Source organism: Poecilia reticulata, linkage group LG11 (assembly GCF_000633615.1).
Source record: "Poecilia reticulata strain Guanapo linkage group LG11, Guppy_female_1.0+MT, whole genome shotgun sequence".
NCBI classification, from domain to species: domain Eukaryota; kingdom Metazoa; phylum Chordata; class Actinopteri; order Cyprinodontiformes; family Poeciliidae; genus Poecilia; species Poecilia reticulata.
In genome coordinates, this window is record NC_024341.1 from 2,088,544 (window position 1) to 2,107,552 (window position 19,009).

The 19,009-nt window shown below is 41.3% G+C and overlaps 1 protein-coding gene across 3 annotated transcripts; it reads left to right on the forward strand.

The window, feature by feature from the left end:
• Nucleotides 1–375: 375 nt before the first annotated feature.
• ctps1a (CTP synthase 1a) lies at nt 376–16,416 on the forward strand. Of its 3 annotated transcripts, none has more exons than XM_008421296.2 (18): nt 376–446; nt 7,264–7,445; nt 7,511–7,681; nt 8,640–8,740; nt 8,858–8,974; nt 9,158–9,241; nt 11,903–11,983; nt 12,058–12,209; nt 12,296–12,428; nt 12,904–12,992; nt 13,072–13,166; nt 13,260–13,322; nt 13,417–13,460; nt 13,545–13,641; nt 13,717–13,772; nt 15,852–15,948; nt 16,019–16,163; nt 16,238–16,416. In XM_008421296.2, the coding sequence occupies exons 2-18, from the start codon at nt 7,277–7,279 to the stop codon at nt 16,308–16,310; spliced, it is 1,767 nt and encodes a 588-aa protein (XP_008419518.1). In that variant the 5' UTR covers nt 376–446; nt 7,264–7,276; the 3' UTR covers nt 16,311–16,416. The 3 variants fall into 3 exon arrangements, with proteins under 3 accessions (XP_008419518.1, XP_008419516.1, XP_008419517.1); XM_008421294.2 differs by lacking the exon at nt 376–446 and adding an exon at nt 5,380–5,678; XM_008421295.2 differs by lacking the exon at nt 376–446 and adding an exon at nt 6,224–6,301.
• Nucleotides 16,417–19,009: the final 2,593 nt, after the last annotated feature.

The following is a 19,009-nucleotide window of genomic DNA, read 5'->3' on the forward strand; positions in this document are numbered from 1 at the left end:
GAATGGATTCTGCATAAAGTAATGCCTGTCTTAAAACAAAATTTTTTAGAACTGAACAAGCATGTGATTGCAAACCACAGTTTAGAATTATACCAATTTATCCAAAGGGCTTTTACTATAGCAAGAGTGTGTGACTGGTTTCTGTAGTACAGTTTGTGAAGCGTACCAGCCTCAAAGCCAAGGTTCTGAGGACATTTTCAACAGTCCCAGTCAAGGTTTCCTAAATAAGAAAAAGGACACCATCAAACTGCAGGTTTTTGTCAAGGCTGACCTCACACAGGAACAACCCGACCAAGGATGGTGTGTGTGATATTCTGACTTCCACATGCAGACAAGGATATTTACATGGACAAGGTCCTGCAGAGCTGCCTTCATTTCTATTTGCCTCAGTTGGTGACTGCAGGACGACAGATGATTTATGGCTCCTAACCAGGTTTTCAAACAAGGTGAGAGAAAAAAAAAGAAGATTTGTAACCCAGTTTTTCTCAAAAAAGAGGTAGGTAGATCTGGTTTGTGATTATCCGGTTAGCTTAGCTACAAACTGTGTTAGCCTCTATTTTTCCAGCATTTATTAATTGAAGGGGAAAGATATTAATATATCTTACTTTTCCCTCTACTTCTAGAGTAGCCTTCTCCACTGTGTTCATTCTAGCTGTAAATCAGATTTATTTAGGTTATTCAACCACTACTTTAGTTTCACTGGTTTCTTTTTTCTCCAGTGTACTTGTAAGGTGTTTCAGTAGGACTTTTGTTGTTTTAAATGTGATTTCTAGAAACACATTGACGTTGACATTACTGAACATTCAAGTTTCAGGTAAAAAAAAAAAAAGAATATCAATAGATATTATAATTAATGGATAAAGAAGCAAAAACATAAGCTAAACTTGGAATGTAAATGTCAGACTCAAATAGAGTGACTGGTAACACCAACACTTTTGAACCAGGACAGAGAACCTACACTCAGATTCTGCAAATAATCAGCAGACCCACAATATTCATAGTTTGAATCAACCTGTTAGAGACAAAAACAGCACCTTGGTTTCTTTCTCTGCAGAAATGAGAGGATACAGTCTACAGAGAGAGACATCATCCCCACGGTGTTAGACAAAGTAATCAGCCCCTCCCCCATCCCACCTCCATCCCTCTGCTGTAAGCTCCCACAGCTGCAACACTCATTTCATCCACTAATTGCTTTAGGGCAAGTGACCTTTGGAGAGGCTGCTCTCTGTGATTTAAAACCCAAAACAAAGGAAGGCTAACTGTTTATTTCTGTTCTTGTCAGACTGTAGACCTTTGACATTTAAGCCCTGTGTGTTCTACACAGAGTGCTGTGTTTTATATCATCATCATATAATAAAAATATCAATACCTCTGTGTTACCAATTTAGGCGGTCACAGAGCTGAGTTTATGAATAGGTGTAAAGTGGGCGGGGCTTTGGGGTTGGGAGGCATTTCTCTTGGGAACCGTGGCTCCACCAAACCACATACTGTTCTTTCTCTTTGCACTTGCCTTTTTAAAATGGTTTCTTTAATGGTTCCATATTTTACTGCAGCCCTATTGTTATACATCTTAGGATACTGCAGGCTCAATTTCATTGTTGTTGGCTTTTGTATAGAACTACTCAAGATCAGACATTGAGGAATTCTTGGTTCTTATCAAAGTTGGTCACTCAATAAAATCTGTTGGAGTTCCTTTAGATAAAATGGTTTTATTATTATTGTTGTTGTTATTATTATTATTATTGATTTTAATAATAAACTGAGCTTGACTTCTCACTAAAACTGGAAAAGATTGCAACTTTGACCCCAACTTTTTGAAAAATGGTGTCATAAAATCTGTAATTTTAGGCCACAACAAGAAAAAAACTAAACATGGCAACATCCTGGAGGGAGAGACTGCTATGTTTAACTGTGACATTAAGCTGTTCTACTGATTGACTGTAAAAGGCATTGAGATCTTTATATTAAAAAATTACTAAAAGTACTTTTTGTAGTAACAAATTAGTGTGCAACATCACTGTCTGATTTCAATGAGCTTCCTAAACCCAAAACCCTATAAGATTAATTTTATTATTTTCCAAATTGAAAGTTAAAGTCTCCTTTTTCACATAATTTATTGAATTACAAAAGCAAAGACAATATTTAACCTATAGCTACCTTTAAAAAGTCCAAACCTGCCAGTAAGTCTCAAATGTTTCTCAAAAATGTACATAAATTTATAGCCTGAGAGGTTAAAAATGAGGCTTACTCATTTTTTACAACTTTCCATATATTAATTACTGAAACATGAAGTGTGTTGTTTTCTTTAAACAAAGTTGGAAAAAAGCAAACAAACTGGCATTTCCGAGCATCTGGTCTGTCTGACTGTGGCTCCTGCTCCATCTCTAATAGGAGGAAATGGCTTTTAGTGCGGTAGAGGATCCAGCCCTTCTGTGGGAGTTTAATTCAATCACAGCTCGGGTCAAAAATGAATTAAAACTCTCATTAAGCCCCCTCCCTCCTGTATTCCAGCCTAACAAGTGGAGGTTTGGGTGTTACATGCTCGGCTTTGGAGCTCTGTGAGTCAGCAATCAGTCACCGCTAGTCCCATCATTTTGTTATTTTAATTTGCTCGTGCCCACCCACACAGTGGACACAGTGAACCCAGCTGAAGACGAGCCAAACAATCAGCAGGGTGCTCTTTATGCACGACCTGAACTCACCACGGTACAGCCGAGCCCAGGCGCTGGCCAGACTTCATATTTCACTGAGAACAATGAGGAGAGCGGAAAGCAATCGGCATCACAGGACCGCTGACCTTTCCACACAACACTGTAACTAACCACTGTGAACCATGGCCATTTATTACAAGGAGCAAAGCAGTGAGAAGTATTGAGCAGTGACTGGAGTAAAAGGAGGAAACGCTGTGTTTTAACCCCACATCTCTCTGAAACGGGACCGACTCAGCTTTGCTTTGTCACCTCTGAACAACGGCTCCCATTATGACTGCAGATACACGGCCCCAGCTGAAAGCCACTCTGTTTGGTGTGATTGAATTAAGACCACTTCAACTTTCACTCTCATAAATCCTGCTAGATATTTTTGATTCTCTTCTAGTAAAAGAAATAATTATACTTCAAAGTGTATCAGGCACTGGACTAAGTGCAGGTAAGAGGCTGGTGGAATCTTCGCAGCTTAAAGCAAACACATCTTTTTTATTATCAGTAGACAAAAGGGTTTCAAATATTCTACTCCCCCCCCCTCCCCCCCTCCCCCCAAAGGTACTCATCAGAATTCCTAGACAAGCGCTCCCCCTACAGGTTAAAAACAGATGCTGAGTGACGCAGTATAAGGCGTGGGCGGGGCTGGATGGCAGAATTGACAGAGAGAAATACAGACATCTGGTGGCCAACTGCAAGATCTACAAATAAAAAAAAAACATCTAATGTGGGACACAGCAACCTTTACAACTTTAAGAGCTTCGGTATGAAGACTCTGTTTACTAAAACAAAGCGTGCATATGTATCAAACTATATATACATACCAACAACTTAAATTTAGTTTGGGATTTAAAATAATGTATACCCTATAAAATTTTTTAGGTTAAACATACAATGGTTTGTAAAAGTATTCACACCATTTGAACCCATGTATAAGGATATCTAGTGCTAGGCTGAAATCCCTCCAAGCAGAAACATGGGAACCACTTTATGGTAATATAGACTCATAAACCACATGTCTTGATGCTAAAAATAAATTCAGGGAAGATGAAGACAGACAGACAGAAAGGGGGTCAGAAGGGCTAAGCACAGTTTTAACAGGCTGGATTCCTCTCCTGTTTAAAGCCAGCTGAGGGAGGAATGTCATTCTGCACATGCTCAATAACATTTGCTTACGAAGCAATTTTAACAGGTAATATGTTCTCATATTATCCAGTTTGGTGGAATACATGCCAGACATAACAAACTAAATCACTGTTCTTTTAAAATGAGTATTAATCAGTTAAGTCAAAACATTTCACGTTAAATGGCTGTTGTGACAACTGTCCATTAAACCTTAATGTAAAGCACCAGGTGTATCTCACTGTCTTGTAAACATCTCCTCATTTTTTATGGTGTATTCAATGTACCTTGGAAATCTGAAAACGTAGGAGGAACGGTTTCCTACTAAACCAGAGGATTTATCTGATCAAATTATGCACTGTTAGCAACATGATGTATTTCTCTGCATTTTATGTACTCAAATTCTACAGCAACATGTATTTTGTTTGAGGCTACAAGACCCAATTTACATAAATATAAATAAGTTAGAAATAAAACTAAGAAAGTCAAATGTTTTTCACCAACTGAAGATACAGCGTGGCTCATGGTGATAGATACAGTAATAAAGTTTGTAAGGTACATCAGACAGTTTACATCCAAAGTACTACAGTATTGTTTGTAGTGTAACATATACAATCTGAATGACTAAGTAGAGCTTTTGAATAGAATGGTATTACAGTTCTACTTTTTGTACTTTTACAGATCCAACCTGGACAATTTAACCAGGGTGACTCCTGTCGTTAGAACTCGGTAACTCAGCAACTCACTTGTACATTTCCTTGAACACAATTTATTTTAGCATCTAAAATGGTTAGTCACAGTCTAAGGACAATAATAAAAATGCCATAGATATAGTGACTTCTAAATGTAACACAGTTTAATTAGTGTAATGTCATTCCAAGATCCAAGTTGTAAATTCTGAGGTGAATTGATTATAAGATTTATTCTTCAGGTTCCAATAATTTGGGGACTGTTACAGAATGAGAATGAACACATGCAATGAGAACCTCTGTTAGGTAAGTAACAAGTACAAGTAACTAAGTCTGCCCTAGTCACTGGAAGAAAAAAGTAACAGCTTAAAAAATGTGCTGCAGCAGCAGCCATAGGATATTTAATTTTGTCTATTAGAAATTCATTACAGGCCCAAACACAATCATAAAGACTCAGATCAGCTGATTATTTTGATATAAATATAACTAAATTTTGACACTTTATTTTTTAAATGTGTAACTTTTTAGATTTAGGTAACACAAAGTATGTAAACCAATAGGCACGAATGGAATGTATTATTCTTTTTCAAATCCAAATAAAAAATAAAATTCACATCACATGGTAATATTATGTAGTTCCGATATTTTACACTGTCGAGCTGCACCGTTTGTCTCTTTATTACTGTCCTTTATTCAGAGAAACGAGAAGCTAGCAGTGCTGCAAAATCTCGGTCATTCTGCTCTAAAACTTAACCATGTGTTCCTGGCGCTGTTCCTGATTAAACTCATAATTACGCTCCTCTGTTCTGAATAGCTCTCTGACAGCAGACGGCATGTCCGTCTCCTATTTCTACCGGAAGTAAGAACTATAATCGTTTCCACAGTAACCCTCCCCAGGACAAGTGTTCAGAAAACGTCCTCGTGTAATGTTAGTTTCGAGGTGGCCGTGAAGGCAGCATAGGACTGTCATCAGTGATGTAGCAGCCCGTATCGTGCTTCCAACACGTGTTGAGAAAATCTGAGGGGTCGATGGCTCTATGAAGAGGCACTTTTACGAAAAACGTCAATATTTGGGACGTGAAACTGACTCGGCGGGTAAAGGTTTATTGAGCCTCTGTGTAGCTGTTTATTTCTTAAAGTAGGACGCCATCGTTGAGGATTATTTTCGGTAAGTTGAAATGTGATGCAGTCCAGACAGGTTTGTTGGTTAGCTTGTATCAAGTTAGGTTACAATATGTACTTGGGTTAAGCATCCGGTTAAAGTAATACAAATATTTCCAAATACGTAAATTGCCTAGGCAATTGTAATTCATACAGTTGATGTTCTAATGTGCTACACCTCTCTTAACACAGCAGAGTTTGTAACGCTGGTGGGAATGATCTGTGTTTTAACTTGCTTCTTAATTTGAAAGCAGTGTACACTGCACTAATTCGTTTGCTAGACTTCAGACGGAGCTATCGTTTTGTCTTTTATGACTTAAAACATTTGCGTAAAAGCCGTTTATCAGCATTTCTCACTATGACGCTATAGAGCTACTGTGAAGCATTGCTAACGTGTACCCGTAGCAAAAAGCTAACTGTACTGGCGGCATTAGGTTGGTCCTGCTGGGATATATTCCTCCACAGGGTTAACTCGAACGAGCGGTTTGCCTCGTTTTCTTTATAGTGCGTGACTCTCCGCCCTTCAGGACTGCATCGCAAACGCAATCGAGCGCCCCAAGCCTGCCCAACTTTATGCCGGGAAAATGCCGCATCAATTTAGTTCCTGCGTTATCAACCAGGAATCCGATAGTTGGTATTTTTTCTTTATCTTTATGCTTAAGCAGCATTATTTTTGTTTTAGAACGTTTTCCTTGCCTTTGTTTTGAGCTTTTTTGGTTTTAATTAATTAATTAAACCTTAACCGGCAAGAGAGTCTGGTAATAAGTTACTTATCTCAAAACAAACGATTAGATCTGAACGAGCAGTAAGATACAAAGTATTAAGGCTGAACATTCAAGCTAAAGACGTTCTGGGGTCCGCTTTGGTCCCTCAGATTACATTGGAATCTTTGAAAGTTGTTTATGAAGGTCCGCTGTTCTCAACCGTTCAAAACAGCGTATTTTCGTGATATTGATCATCGTAGTGCTCTGTAAAATGCAGCCCAGCACAACAGCAGCAAGTAAAACCCGACAACTCAAAGTTCAAATATTGAATTCTTACTGAGTCCAAGCTATTTCATCAGATAAACACCAGTTTTCAGTCGCTATTGTTAAGCATTACTGTACCTTTGCCTCACTAAATCAAAGGCATCGTATTTGCTAATTCTTTTGTTGTCAATTTGTGGGGAATAAAGACGCTTAAATACCTTTTGCATTACGTACTTACGTACTCCAGGAGCATTCAGATATTCATTTACTTATTGGGTGGCAGAGACTTTTTTTTTTTCAAAATGACTATAATTTCGTCAAAGCAAATAGCAGAAAATTGAAAGATGCTTTCCTGGCATATTTTAATAGATTGGTATAAAAATGGTAAATGGATAAATAATTTAATGAAATTAAAGTACATTATTTTAAAAGCCAGTTAGTGCTTCAGAGCTTGAGACGGTGTCCTGAGCAGCATTAGCACTCACTTGACCTAATGTCTGCCCAGTCTAATGTTCAATAAACGTACTTTGTGTCATTGGTGTTGTTAGTGTTGTGTCCCAGAGCTTGCCTGATGCTTTTAAAGTACCACGTTGGAATGAGAACCGTGTCTTATTCCGTCTCCAGGCAGTAAAGCACCATGATGAAATACATCCTGGTAACGGGCGGCGTCATCTCAGGCATCGGCAAAGGGATCATCGCGAGCAGTGTGGGCACCATCCTCAAGTCCTGCGGCCTGCATGTGACCGCCATCAAGATCGACCCGTACATCAACATCGACGCTGGAACCTTCTCACCGTACGAGCATGGTACGTCTGCGAGCCCGGCAGTTTACCGCTGTGGCGTACGATTGTCTCACGTTGTCCGTGTCCAGGTGAAGTGTTTGTGCTGGACGACGGCGGCGAGGTGGATCTGGACCTGGGCAACTACGAACGCTTCCTCGACATCCGGCTCACAAAAGACAACAACCTGACAACCGGGAAGATCTACCAGTCAGTCATCAACAAAGAGAGGAGGGGCGACTACCTGGGCAAGACCGTGCAGGGTAAATGAGTCCACATTAATCACTGTGCCTAACTCTGAAAGCTTCAAATATAAATATGCACGCAGTTATGGTTCTTGCAGGAATGGGCAAGCCTCTGCTTCTGCCCACTCCAACTAATTAGAATTCAAGCAGTTATCTGATGGTTTTTTGCAGCAGCAGAAAGCAGGTAATGTAGCCTACCAGTACTCAACAAGCAGTAAGAGAAACGTATTCCACTACACATACATATAAGTAGTAGAAAACTTGCTCAGCTGCTTTTTCAACTGACAGATGAGATGCATTTTATTTTCTAGATATTTTGGTGCCCCAAGCCTTTGTGATGCTGCCCTGGGCAGCTGCCCATAAATCCTATTTCAAAAACTGTCACTGTCCGCATGTTTTAAAAAAAAATATTTAAGAAAATGTTTTATTATCTCAAGCATGTCTGAAGATTTTCAGTTTTCTGTGTTTTTTGTATTCAGGAAGGTTTAAGAAAGCCATTTTGTCTTGAATGTTAATTTAGAAATGTCCCTCTCCATCATTTGCTGAATAACTTGTACAATGAGGCGACGGTCTCTTGTCATCAACCGGCTGAGCGATCAGCAGAATTCCTGCATGTGAAACCTTAAACACGTAGACTAAAAAATGTTTAACTTTTGTTGCTGTCGTGAAGAACTTTCACCTTTGGCTGTTCTTCGCTCCCTATGTGTCGGGTTCATAATGTTCTGCGGTGAACAAGGTAACCCTCCATGGCAAAAAGACTTTTAGGTAGTTTGATGAATCTTCGTTGCGTAATATTGACGCATTGAAATTTTCAGATTAAACGAATGAGTTAACATTGACAGCCCTGGTTAAAACTTCATGTTAACTCCTACCAGTCTGTGGTTATGAAATATTAACATGTTGCTCACGATCACCATGTTTTGATCCTGATCGGATCTGGGCTACGCTAACGTTCCTGCTGCACTTTGTTTTCCAGTGGTGCCACACATTACAGATGCCATCCAGGAGTGGGTGATGAAACAGGCCAAAGTTCCCGTCGATGGTGATGAAACAGAGCCTCAAGTCTGCGTCATAGAGGTAAACTCTGGTTTGCAGCTTTTGGGTTTTATTGCAGGGACTTTGATAACTGTTTCTGCCTCCGGAGTTAAAAAGCCTGTTGGGAGGGTTAATCCTGATCTCTGTTTGCGTTTGCAGCTTGGAGGAACTGTCGGCGACATTGAGAGCATGCCCTTCATCGAGGCGTTCAGGCAGTTCCAGTTTAAAGTAAAGAGGGAGAACTTCTGTAACATCCACGTCAGTCTGATACCACAGGTAGGATGCAAACCGCTAACCACCTCACGCCATTTCATTGGGAAACCTGCTGCTCACACAACCCACTGCTTCTTCCTCGTGTGTGTGTGTGTGTGTGTGTGTGTGTGTGTGTGTGTGTGTGTGTGTGTGTGTGTGTGTGCGCGTGTGTGTGCGTGTGCGTGTGTGTGTGTGTGTTGTGGACAGCCCAGTGCAACAGGAGAGCAGAAGACTAAACCAACACAGAACAGTGTGAGAGAGCTGAGGGGCCTGGGCCTTTCTCCTGACCTGGTGAGTTTACAGAAGCATGTCCTCCATTAGAAGAGTCCAGGTTACAGTACAACAGTTTTTGTGGCTAGCCACGTTAGCAGCAGCAGTAGTTTGAAGTAGGGCTGGTGTAATCAATTATTTTAGTAATCGAATAATCTCAATTATTCTGACAGGTAATAGAATAAAAAATTGATAAAATAAAACAAACAGTTAAAGGTGGATTTGTCTAGGGGAAATGGTTGTTAGGTCAGTCACCCTACATTGTGCTAACAGCAGGGCTTAAAGAGCTCCGGCCGGGGGCCGGATTTCCGGCTTTTGACCAAACGGTCCGCCTCAACCAAACTGTAGTCTCCGGGCTTTAAGAGCTCCGTCTGGGGGCCAGACTTTCAAGCAAAGCGAGCATTGGACCAAACAGCCTGCCTCAACTAAACTGTAGATAATAGACAAAGATGTCTGCCAAAAAGAATTCTAGCTCCCGTGTTCTTGACCAATGACTGTAAAACGGTTTGTAGAAAAGAAGCGCATGCATTCGGTTCAGCAATTATATCAAATGCAATATGAAAAAAGATGGAGTTTGTCTCACCCGGTAAAGAAACACGTTTACTTGAGAAAGGAATTAAAAACAAGTGGCGCTGGGCATGGCTAGAGGAAAGAGGACAGGAAGTTGGCGGAACTTTTTCCAAAAGGGAGGCGCTGGGATTCCTGTGGGGGGCGTTTGGTCGAAGGTAAACTTTACACCTTACAATCACAACAATACCAGTTTAGACTTTGAGCAACTTGGTAAAACTGTATTTCGTAACATTAAATCATGCCTGGCTGCAATTGTATCGATGGCAGCTCTTCTTCTATTCAGTGTTTGTAGCTTTAGGCGCATCTCCGCTCCAGCTAGTAGCTTCACCACATCAGGTCAGCGTTACACCGGCTGACATTGTAGACGCCTGTGATTTTTATGTTGCATGTTCTAAATTACTTGCTAAAACATTGAAAGGACTCTTACTTAATGTTGAGGGATTTTTGCCTGTAAGGCAAACCTTTAGGGCACTGACATTTTTTTACATTTTGTTTTGAGTTGAAATGTACTGAAGTCTTATTTAAGTTTCAGTGTTTAGCTTGTTAATTGTATTGTTAGAAGCAATTGTTGCACTATTCAAAGACACTTTTTATTAAACTGGCAATAGCAACGGTATAGTTAATTTATATCATAACTATAAGTTTTTTTATTTTAAGGCGTGTAACAGCACTTAGTATTCATCACATAGGTGGAAGTAAGAGCGCAGTGCAACATAAATAATCATCAACACATGGCGCTAAAACCTAATTTAACGAAGCTTGGAGGCAGGTAATTTGCCTCGAGGAATCTTAATAATCAAGGTACTCCATTTATTTGATGAATCATTACGGCTCTGATTTGAAGTTGAACTGGATTTCTTCTTCATTGGTTGTCTGTTTTAATAATGACCCCCAAACTCTTGAAGGCTTTAAAGTCAGAGAAAGTCCAATGTCTCTCTTCTGGCTTTCTTTTTTTTTTTCCTCCCTTTCTTTTGTTAAATGGAACATATCACCCAAAAACACATTTTTTCTGCCCTTAAACACATTTTGTTGTGAACTTGGAATCTCTTAAGCTGCAAAAGAGTTTAATTGAGTCTCTCCTGGTGCAGTGTAGATATCTTTATATTCTGTTTGAGTCATATTTTTCAATTTATTCCGTTTCCTCTATTCCCTGTTATGTTTTTCAAACTATTACAGTATATTATATTTTTATATATATTCAGAGAAATGGGGCATTACAACAGGAATCGGTTCTACTTATACCACATAAGTCACATCTGTGTAAATCAGATAAAGATGAAGAAAAACTAACACAAAACAAGTAGTGCATACTGATGAGCAGGGCATTCAGTCCACCTCCTACATGATTTATTCATATTTTCTTAACATAGCCGAGTGAGAAAAAACATGTATACATGAAGTGAAAAGATAAATGAATAAAATGAAAAAATTAATAAAATAAGCTCAAGAACAAAGGGTTAGGGGTGTTTATTACACTATTTGCTTTGCAACTGCCAAACAAGGTCAAGGACTTCCAGCTAACCAGTTTCACAAATCTGCCATTTTTATTTCTGGCAGCAATTTTTTCGTTCAAGTTCAAAACTACTAGTGGATAAGTCAGAATGTTGGGTTGATTGGTCGATTGACTCCCAGCAGTCCAGCTTGAAGGATTTGAGGGGTCAATTCCGTCTTACCTATGGAAACGGTAAACTACAGAAGCCAGACTAATGCAAAAATCTTTTTTCACTAAAAATCACATTCCTATAAGCAGCAAATTCAATTAATTTCTAAAATCAATTTATTGCCTTGTGTTCATGTCAAAGAACAACATGCCCATCGAGACACAGCCACAAATTTTCATAACAATGTTCCATGGCTGAAACCTGCAACGTTGCCTGAACAGTTGAAGCGTTGTAGACCAGCGGTGCTGATTCAGGATGACAGCAGGTTCTTCATTAACAGTCATTTAGTCAGAGCAAAAACAGCAGGTCCAACACTGACACAGATGTTTTAGAGATAAAAGGTCAACCAGTGTGACTGAACCAGCTCTGGATGAACTTCTCTAGCATTCAGTTGTAGTCTAAGCCTTTCTCAGGACATCCAACCTCATCTTCGCTGTCCCACCTCTTCCAGATCATGTGCCGTTGCACCACCCCTCTGGAGAATTCAGTGAAAGAGAAGATCTCCATGTTCTGCCACGTAGAGCCTCAGCAGGTAGGTGGAGCGCTACGGCCTGAGTCTTTGTGTTCTTCTGCGGTTCTAAACCTCTCCTGTCTCCGTCTCTGCAGGTCATTTGCGTCCATGATGTCTCGTCCATTTACAGAGTCCCCCTTCTGTTGGAGGATCAGGGCGTGGTGGGCTACCTGAGCAGCCGACTCAACATGCCCATCGAGACCAAGTCCAGGACCATGCTCACCAAGTGGAAGGAGATGTCAGACAGGTGGGCAGTGGGGGGTTCTGGAGGAGTCTGGGTCGCTGTTCTTCAGAGAGTCAGGTGGTGTACTGATGCTGATGGTGTGGTTGCAGGTCCGACAGACTACTGGAGCAGTGTTCCATAGCTCTGGTGGGGAAGTACACCAAGTTCTCAGATTCTTACGCTTCGGTTATAAAGGCTCTGGAACATTCTGCTCTGGCCATCAGCCACAGACTGGAGGTTAAGGTGTGTTCACTCCCACTGTGAGCCTGTCATCACAATGAGGCTGATGTGTTCACTTAAAGTTTAGATGTTTGCACTGGTTGGCTTAAATACATGGATATCATGAAGCTTACTGTATTCAAACATACTAGTGGGGAAAGTTTAATCTTTAGTCAGAAAAGTTTCCTCTCACTCCTGTGCTGCGTTCCAGTTAGTTGGGAAGTTGAAACTCTGCGCTGGGTTTAGGTTGATCATCCCAGTTCTGACTACAGCTGGATCGCAGCATCAGGTTGATGTTGAGGTGAACATGGGACTCCATTTCGGCTCCAAGTTCGTAGGAATTGGTCAAGGATCAAAAGTCAAATCAAATAAAGTATATTTGATTGAATTGGATTTTCCCAGAGCCTGCTGTAAAACATCTCACACAGCCCCTCATTGTTGCACCTGATATGACAATCCCAGCCTGGACTGTTGTCTAAATGGTGCCTCTTGTTTTCAGTACATTGATTCGGCATCTCTGGAGCCGACCACCCTGCAGGAGGAACCGGTGAAGTACCACGACGCATGGCAGAAACTCTGCAGCGCTGAGTGAGTTTCCTGCATTAATCTGCAGCGCACGTAGCTTCCAAGTTTAAAGGATGCACATTTAACGTCCTCCTGTGTTTAGTGGCGTTCTTGTTCCGGGGGGTTTCGGTGTTAGAGGAACTGAGGGGAAGATTCACGCCATCAACTGGGCCAGGAAGCAGAGGAAACCCTTCCTAGGTGAGAGGTCACTGACTGACTGGACCATCCTGTGTCACTGATTTATTAGAACAAAACACATTGAACTCTGACTGACTGGTTGTTCCTCTGCAGGGGTCTGTCTTGGAATGCAGCTGGCTGTGTGTGAATATGCCAGGAACGTGCTGGGCTGGCCAGGTATGACTGGTGGTATCACATTTTATAAAGTCAAACTTTTAACCAACTTTGATGGCAACTAACCCAATAAGCTCTCATTCTGTGTGACTTGTAGATGCTAACTCCACTGAGTTCGACCCAGAGTCAAAACATCCTGTGGTGGGTTTTCCTCCTGTTCAGCAGTAATCTCTGGCTGCCTCGCCTCCTGTGGATCAGACTAATTGTTGGCTGTCATGTTCCCAGGTGATCGACATGCCAGAGCACAACCCTGGGCAGATGGGCGGAACCATGAGGCTGGGGAAGAGGCGGACCATTTTCAAAACCAGCAACAGCATTATGCGTAGGGAGCCTCTAATTGCTCGTTGTCGGGTAGCTGATTATTGTTGCTGTTGCTAATGACTACTCTGTCCTCTAGGGAAACTTTATGGAGACGCAGAATATGTGGAGGAGAGGCACAGACATCGCTTTGAGGTAAAAACCACAGCAGTTTTACTGTACTAAGTCTTTTCTGTGAGGTGGCGCAGCTTTGATGCCTGAAACGTCTGTAGAGAAGTTGTGGGTTGTGGAGTTATAGCCAGGGGTGAAAGTAAGGGGGTACGGCAGGGTACTGCGTACCCCTAAAAGATTTAGTGGGGGCAGTACCTGCAAGAGAGGGGAGCGACTGTCTGCTGTAAAAAATCAGTGGGTTCACTGTGCAGCAGTGAGTTCACCCACTAATTAGCCGTGACTGATTAGTTTTTCAAGAACAATCTAAAACAGACTTAAATCAGTTAATAACTTTTTCCCCATTTCATATTGTTTCTGAACTCTTCGTGCTTTGCTAGAGCAGCGGTGCAACATGTCGATCGTCGAAGGTTTTGAGTCGATCTCAGCATTAGGACAAACTGAACGCAGCCAGACGCTGAGACCAGCACGTCCTCCTCTGACTCCTTATCAAAACGTTCATAACTTTATTAAAGAACCACAACAAAAAAATCAATAAAACGTGTTCAAATTAATGATTCAACAACAATAATAATCTGTGATTATTGTTTCAACAAGATGTTGCGCAATTCTGTGCGTTTCGGTTCCATTACCAAAATAACTAGCAGAGCAGGAGTTTAAAATGAACTAATCAACCACCACTGAGTTCATGAGGCTTATTAATGACCGCAAAATAAATATCAAGCCTGCAAACCTAATATCGTAACGGACTGAATGTTTTTAACATAATCTCATAATCTGGTCGGCTTGTGGAGCGCAGGAGGTTGCCATGTCAACGGGTGTGCTTTAATGACAGACGAAGAGCAAAAATGTGCGAGTGGTTTAGAGTTGATCACCTGTTCAGGTTGTTTTACCTTTGCTGTGGTGCATCACAGTCGTAATTTATGAACGTTCAATAAACGACAAAATTGGACTAACTATCTCGTTCGTTGTGATTATATGTCATTTACAACAAACATCAAACACGGTAAATGTTTCATTAAGTATCTAACAAATAAATGGCTTCTACAGCGATAATTGTGTGAAATTAAATTAATTGTCTAATATAAAAACATAGTGTGGTTCTGTCGGGCTCAGAGTCTGAGAGGCTTTTCCTTTACCAAACAATTTTGTTTTTTGCCTCTTATTTAGTGGAAATATTGATGTTGATGAGATTTTCTCCAAAATAATAACCTTTTTCAACCTTTATAGCATTTTATAGCTAAAATGAGGCTCTAACATTCATAAATAACATTGAAATAAAATCCAGTCCAACATCTGGTTTGAGGTGATTCCTCTGGAACCTGCTGGAGGAAAAATATCCCAACTTCAGAAGATGATCTTTAACCTAACAGAGCTCTGTGGTTCCTCCTGTCAGTATGAGAGTCAGGATGAGGAGGCGCCATGTTAGGAAGAGAAGTGGAAGCTGCAGGATCTTCAGAACAAACAGTTCATGATGCTGGGCTACTGATCATCCCTCTGTCTGGACACAGGAACATATAACCAGTTTAAAAGCTAAAATGAATGGTTATATGGTAGACATGAAAAACTGGGATGACTCCATACCATGATGTTCAGAGTTTAGGTCTCATGGCATCTCAAGGAGTCAACATTGCAGCCAGTGGGCTGAGGGAAATACAGCTTTATTTTGTTGCAATTCAAGAGCTACCCAACTTTTATATATATATATATTTTTTTTTTTTAATTTTTTTTTTTTTTTGTCGTACCCCCAAGAAATTAAAACTTTCATCCCTGGTTATAGCCAGGACTGGAGGGATTGTGATATGCTTCACTGACAGACTGCTTTCATACTTGCATAATTTTCAGATTTTACCTTTTCTGTCAAATCTGGACGTGACAAATCCAGATTTGACACGTCTCGCATCTGTGACATAAAAGTCAGATAAAATGCAACTTTTGTCATTGAAGTTTGAAATTACAGACACTTTGAGAAATCTGAATGGTCAGGTGGAAACTTGCACAATCTGGCAACACTGTCTATAAACAGAATAGTGGAGTGATTTTCTGTTCAATAAGCACTTGAATTGCCCATTAGTTTTATTTGACAGTACACTGTCTTGTTTTAAGGTCAACCCTGAACTTAAGAGTCACTTTGAAGACAAAGGCTTCCGCTTCGTTGGACAGGATGTGGAAGGAGAGCGGATGGAGATCATAGAACTCGATGGTAAAACCTAAAACCTGTTCGGTCAGCTCCAGCTGTCTGGTTCCAGGTTCTAATAGCTTGAGTCTTCCAGATCACCCGTACTTCGTTGGAGTGCAGTACCACCCAGAGTTCACGTCTCGGCCCATCAAGCCATCTCCTCCGTACCTGGGCTTGCTGCTGGCAGCTGCAGGGAAGCTCCAGGGTTATCTACAGAAAGGATGCCGGCTGTCTCCACGGTAACCCCACAACTTTTCTGCTCATTATATAAAAGGAAAAACAAGCTTGCAGTCTGAAAGTGTGTCATTTTCAGGGACGTGTACAGCGACAGGAGTGGCAGCAGCACCCCGGACTCTGAAATATCCGAGATTCCCACTTGTTACTGATCCTGCATGAACTTCTATACTGGCTGTGCTGTGGCAGCTGCTTTTAGTGTGAACTCTGTATGAACTGGTCAATAAACTCATCCAGTACTGGAGTGATTCACCCGTCCTCCTGTGGCCTTACTGTAAATATTGCTACATGTTTTATGTACATCTTTAAAGCATGTAGAGAATCAAATAAACAGAAAGTATTTTCAGTGATTTTTATTCCAACCCAACATCTGACAGTTTTACAGCATTGATTTCACAACCATTTGTCATGGATTCTTTGCACATTCTCAAAGCAGCAGCTTTCTGAACTCCTGGCCTGCAGCTGGTCTCCATGGTGATCTTCTCACACCAGCATCTGAAACAGAAACTTTTAGTTCTGATACAGTATCTAAATGCACTAAACATTAAGTCTGATCTCAGTCCCATATCCGCAAGCTTCATCCAACAGTCTGCTCACTTCAGAGTCATCATCGACCAGACATTACGGAAGGGTTTGGTTCATACCTGTAGAGGACAGAGCTAGCGCTCACTTCCCAGTCAACCTGGACACCTTCTGGAAAAGGTGGACAACCTTCTGAAAAAGTGATGAAGAGTCAGTGGTTCTGACCCATCTGCTGACCTGTAGGACGGTTGAGTGGCTGCTGGAGGCAGAGGGGCCTCAGCAGTCAAAGACCACCCCATGTTCTCGCATGCATTTGGAGAACCATGAGCCACATGCAGCTCAGATCCTTAGGATAGCATGCTGCTGTTAGCCAACGGCTGCAGAGCTCAGAAACATTACCTGGATCTGTACAGTCCATCCAGCTCATGTTCACGTCAGCCAGGGTCGTCACCTAAATGCAAACACTTAGGTCAGTTTTTTAATAAATCACACTTCCATGTGTTTTGTGAGACTTAAGGCTCAGTAAACAAAAACTCAGTCAGATCAATAATCAGTGAGGGCAAGTTTATCATCACAGCCTGGACTGTCAGCCAGAGCAGCTGGTTCTGGGGCTCACCTGGACCTGCATGTGGTTCCCCCAGCGCTGACCGAGACCTGATCAAAACGGAAACATGACGTCACAATCTGACCTCTACAGACACCAGGTGTCCTTTCCCTTAATGTTGCTGGAGCAGTTACTATTCAACTGAACAGCGACCGTCGGTGAAAGATTTCATCTGGGCTTCCTGTTGACCGACCGCTGCTACAGCAGAGCACGACCGGCTTCGATAGGAGCCTGAGTGTTGGACCGGGATGAGCGGCTGCCGTGCAAAACGTACCTGGGTCCTGGGTCCAGATCCATAACTGCAGAGACGGCAAAGACTGCAAGCTGCAGGTAGAGCACAACAGTCAGATCAGGCTAGTTCCACATGCTAATCCTGACTAATACAACAACACTGCAGATAAACTTTGAATTTAACGACTCAAACTGAAGGTGTGCTGAGGATTGGTAATGAATAAGGGGTTTTTGTCAGGTACCGGAACTGGTAAACGGATCTGGTTGTTGCACGGCAGGGAAAATGAGTGAAGCACGACACCTCCTCGCGTGAGAAATGAGCAGGCCGGAGCACGTGGGTCAATGTTAGCAGTCATGCTATAGCTAACTTTAAATTAGCTACCCTAAACATGTCTTAACTCTGTTCAGACATCGACTGCAATATTTATAAATACAGATGAGAAAAAATCTTTAAAATGTAACACTCTGCAACAGTGAGGTAGCTTCTTCTGCTAGCTCTACCCATCTTGCTCATTAGCTAGCCGCCTGCGCTCAATATTAAAACACACTTAATCAACTAGTTGCTTTTTAACGTTCAGCATAATGTTAGCTAAACTCAACAAGGTCTTACCAGATCTACAGAACCGCTTTTTCTTCTTCTGATTTTACTACAGCACTACTTCTTTCGGGAGATTCTCAAAGAAAGAGAAGGAAACGCGCCGCCTCCTCTGCTTTTATACAGGCTGTTGTCTCTAACCGATTGGCCGTTGTAGGTCACATGACCCAGAAGCATTATGGGATATGTGTTTTTGTTTGAATTTATCAAATAGCTGTCTTCCTGAGGGTACCTGCTAATCACGCCAGTGAAAAGAATAGTTTGGGCGCAGGGATACCTACGCACCAGTTGAATTAACTTATAATTTTAGTTGTTGACGGAAATGCAGAAGTAGATAGATAAGCGAAAAAGGCCCTGAAGTATGTTATTAACTTAGACCTTCCTCTGAGCATGTGCGGGAAAAATCTGTCGTTTAAAACAAAAATAATTAGGATGTGGCAGGAACAACAGGGTAATAATGACACCTGTAGCAAATAACATCCAAAAGACCATGAGGGTTGATAGTTGTAGGGATGGAAGTTGGAGAGAAGAAGTAGTAACATAACGTCTGAGAACTGGCCTTACAGGGTTCTGTTTTTCTTAAAGGGAAACATCAAACGGGGGCTTGTAATTACTGTAATCAGTTAGAAACAGCAGAGCATGAACACATAAACAGAGGTACATCAATGTTTAAAATCAGTTCTAAGTAGAGAGAAAAAAAGTACTTTTATTACCCATATTTTTTCTTATTTTTCCTATTTCCTCTTCAAGGCGGCGCCTGTTGGACTGCAAGGCCTCAGCCAACTATCCCCCCTCTCCCACTTCCCATGTGGGGTGGATGGTTGTACTGGAGCTGCAATTTTGTTGTCCTTCTGACAATGACAATAAAATTCTTCTGATTCTGCTATTTATTATCCTTA

Coding starts and splice junctions, on each gene's coding strand:
- ctps1a (XM_008421296.2), top strand. CDS start 7,277: ATGATGAAATACATCCTGGTAACGGGCGGCGTCATCTCAGGCATCGGC. Junction 7,682..8,639: donor CCTGGGCAAGACCGTGCAGG/GTAAATGAGTCC, acceptor TTTGTTTTCCAG/TGGTGCCACACATTACAGAT. Junction 13,323..13,416: donor GAACGTGCTGGGCTGGCCAG/GTATGACTGGTG, acceptor TGTGACTTGTAG/ATGCTAACTCCACTGAGTTC.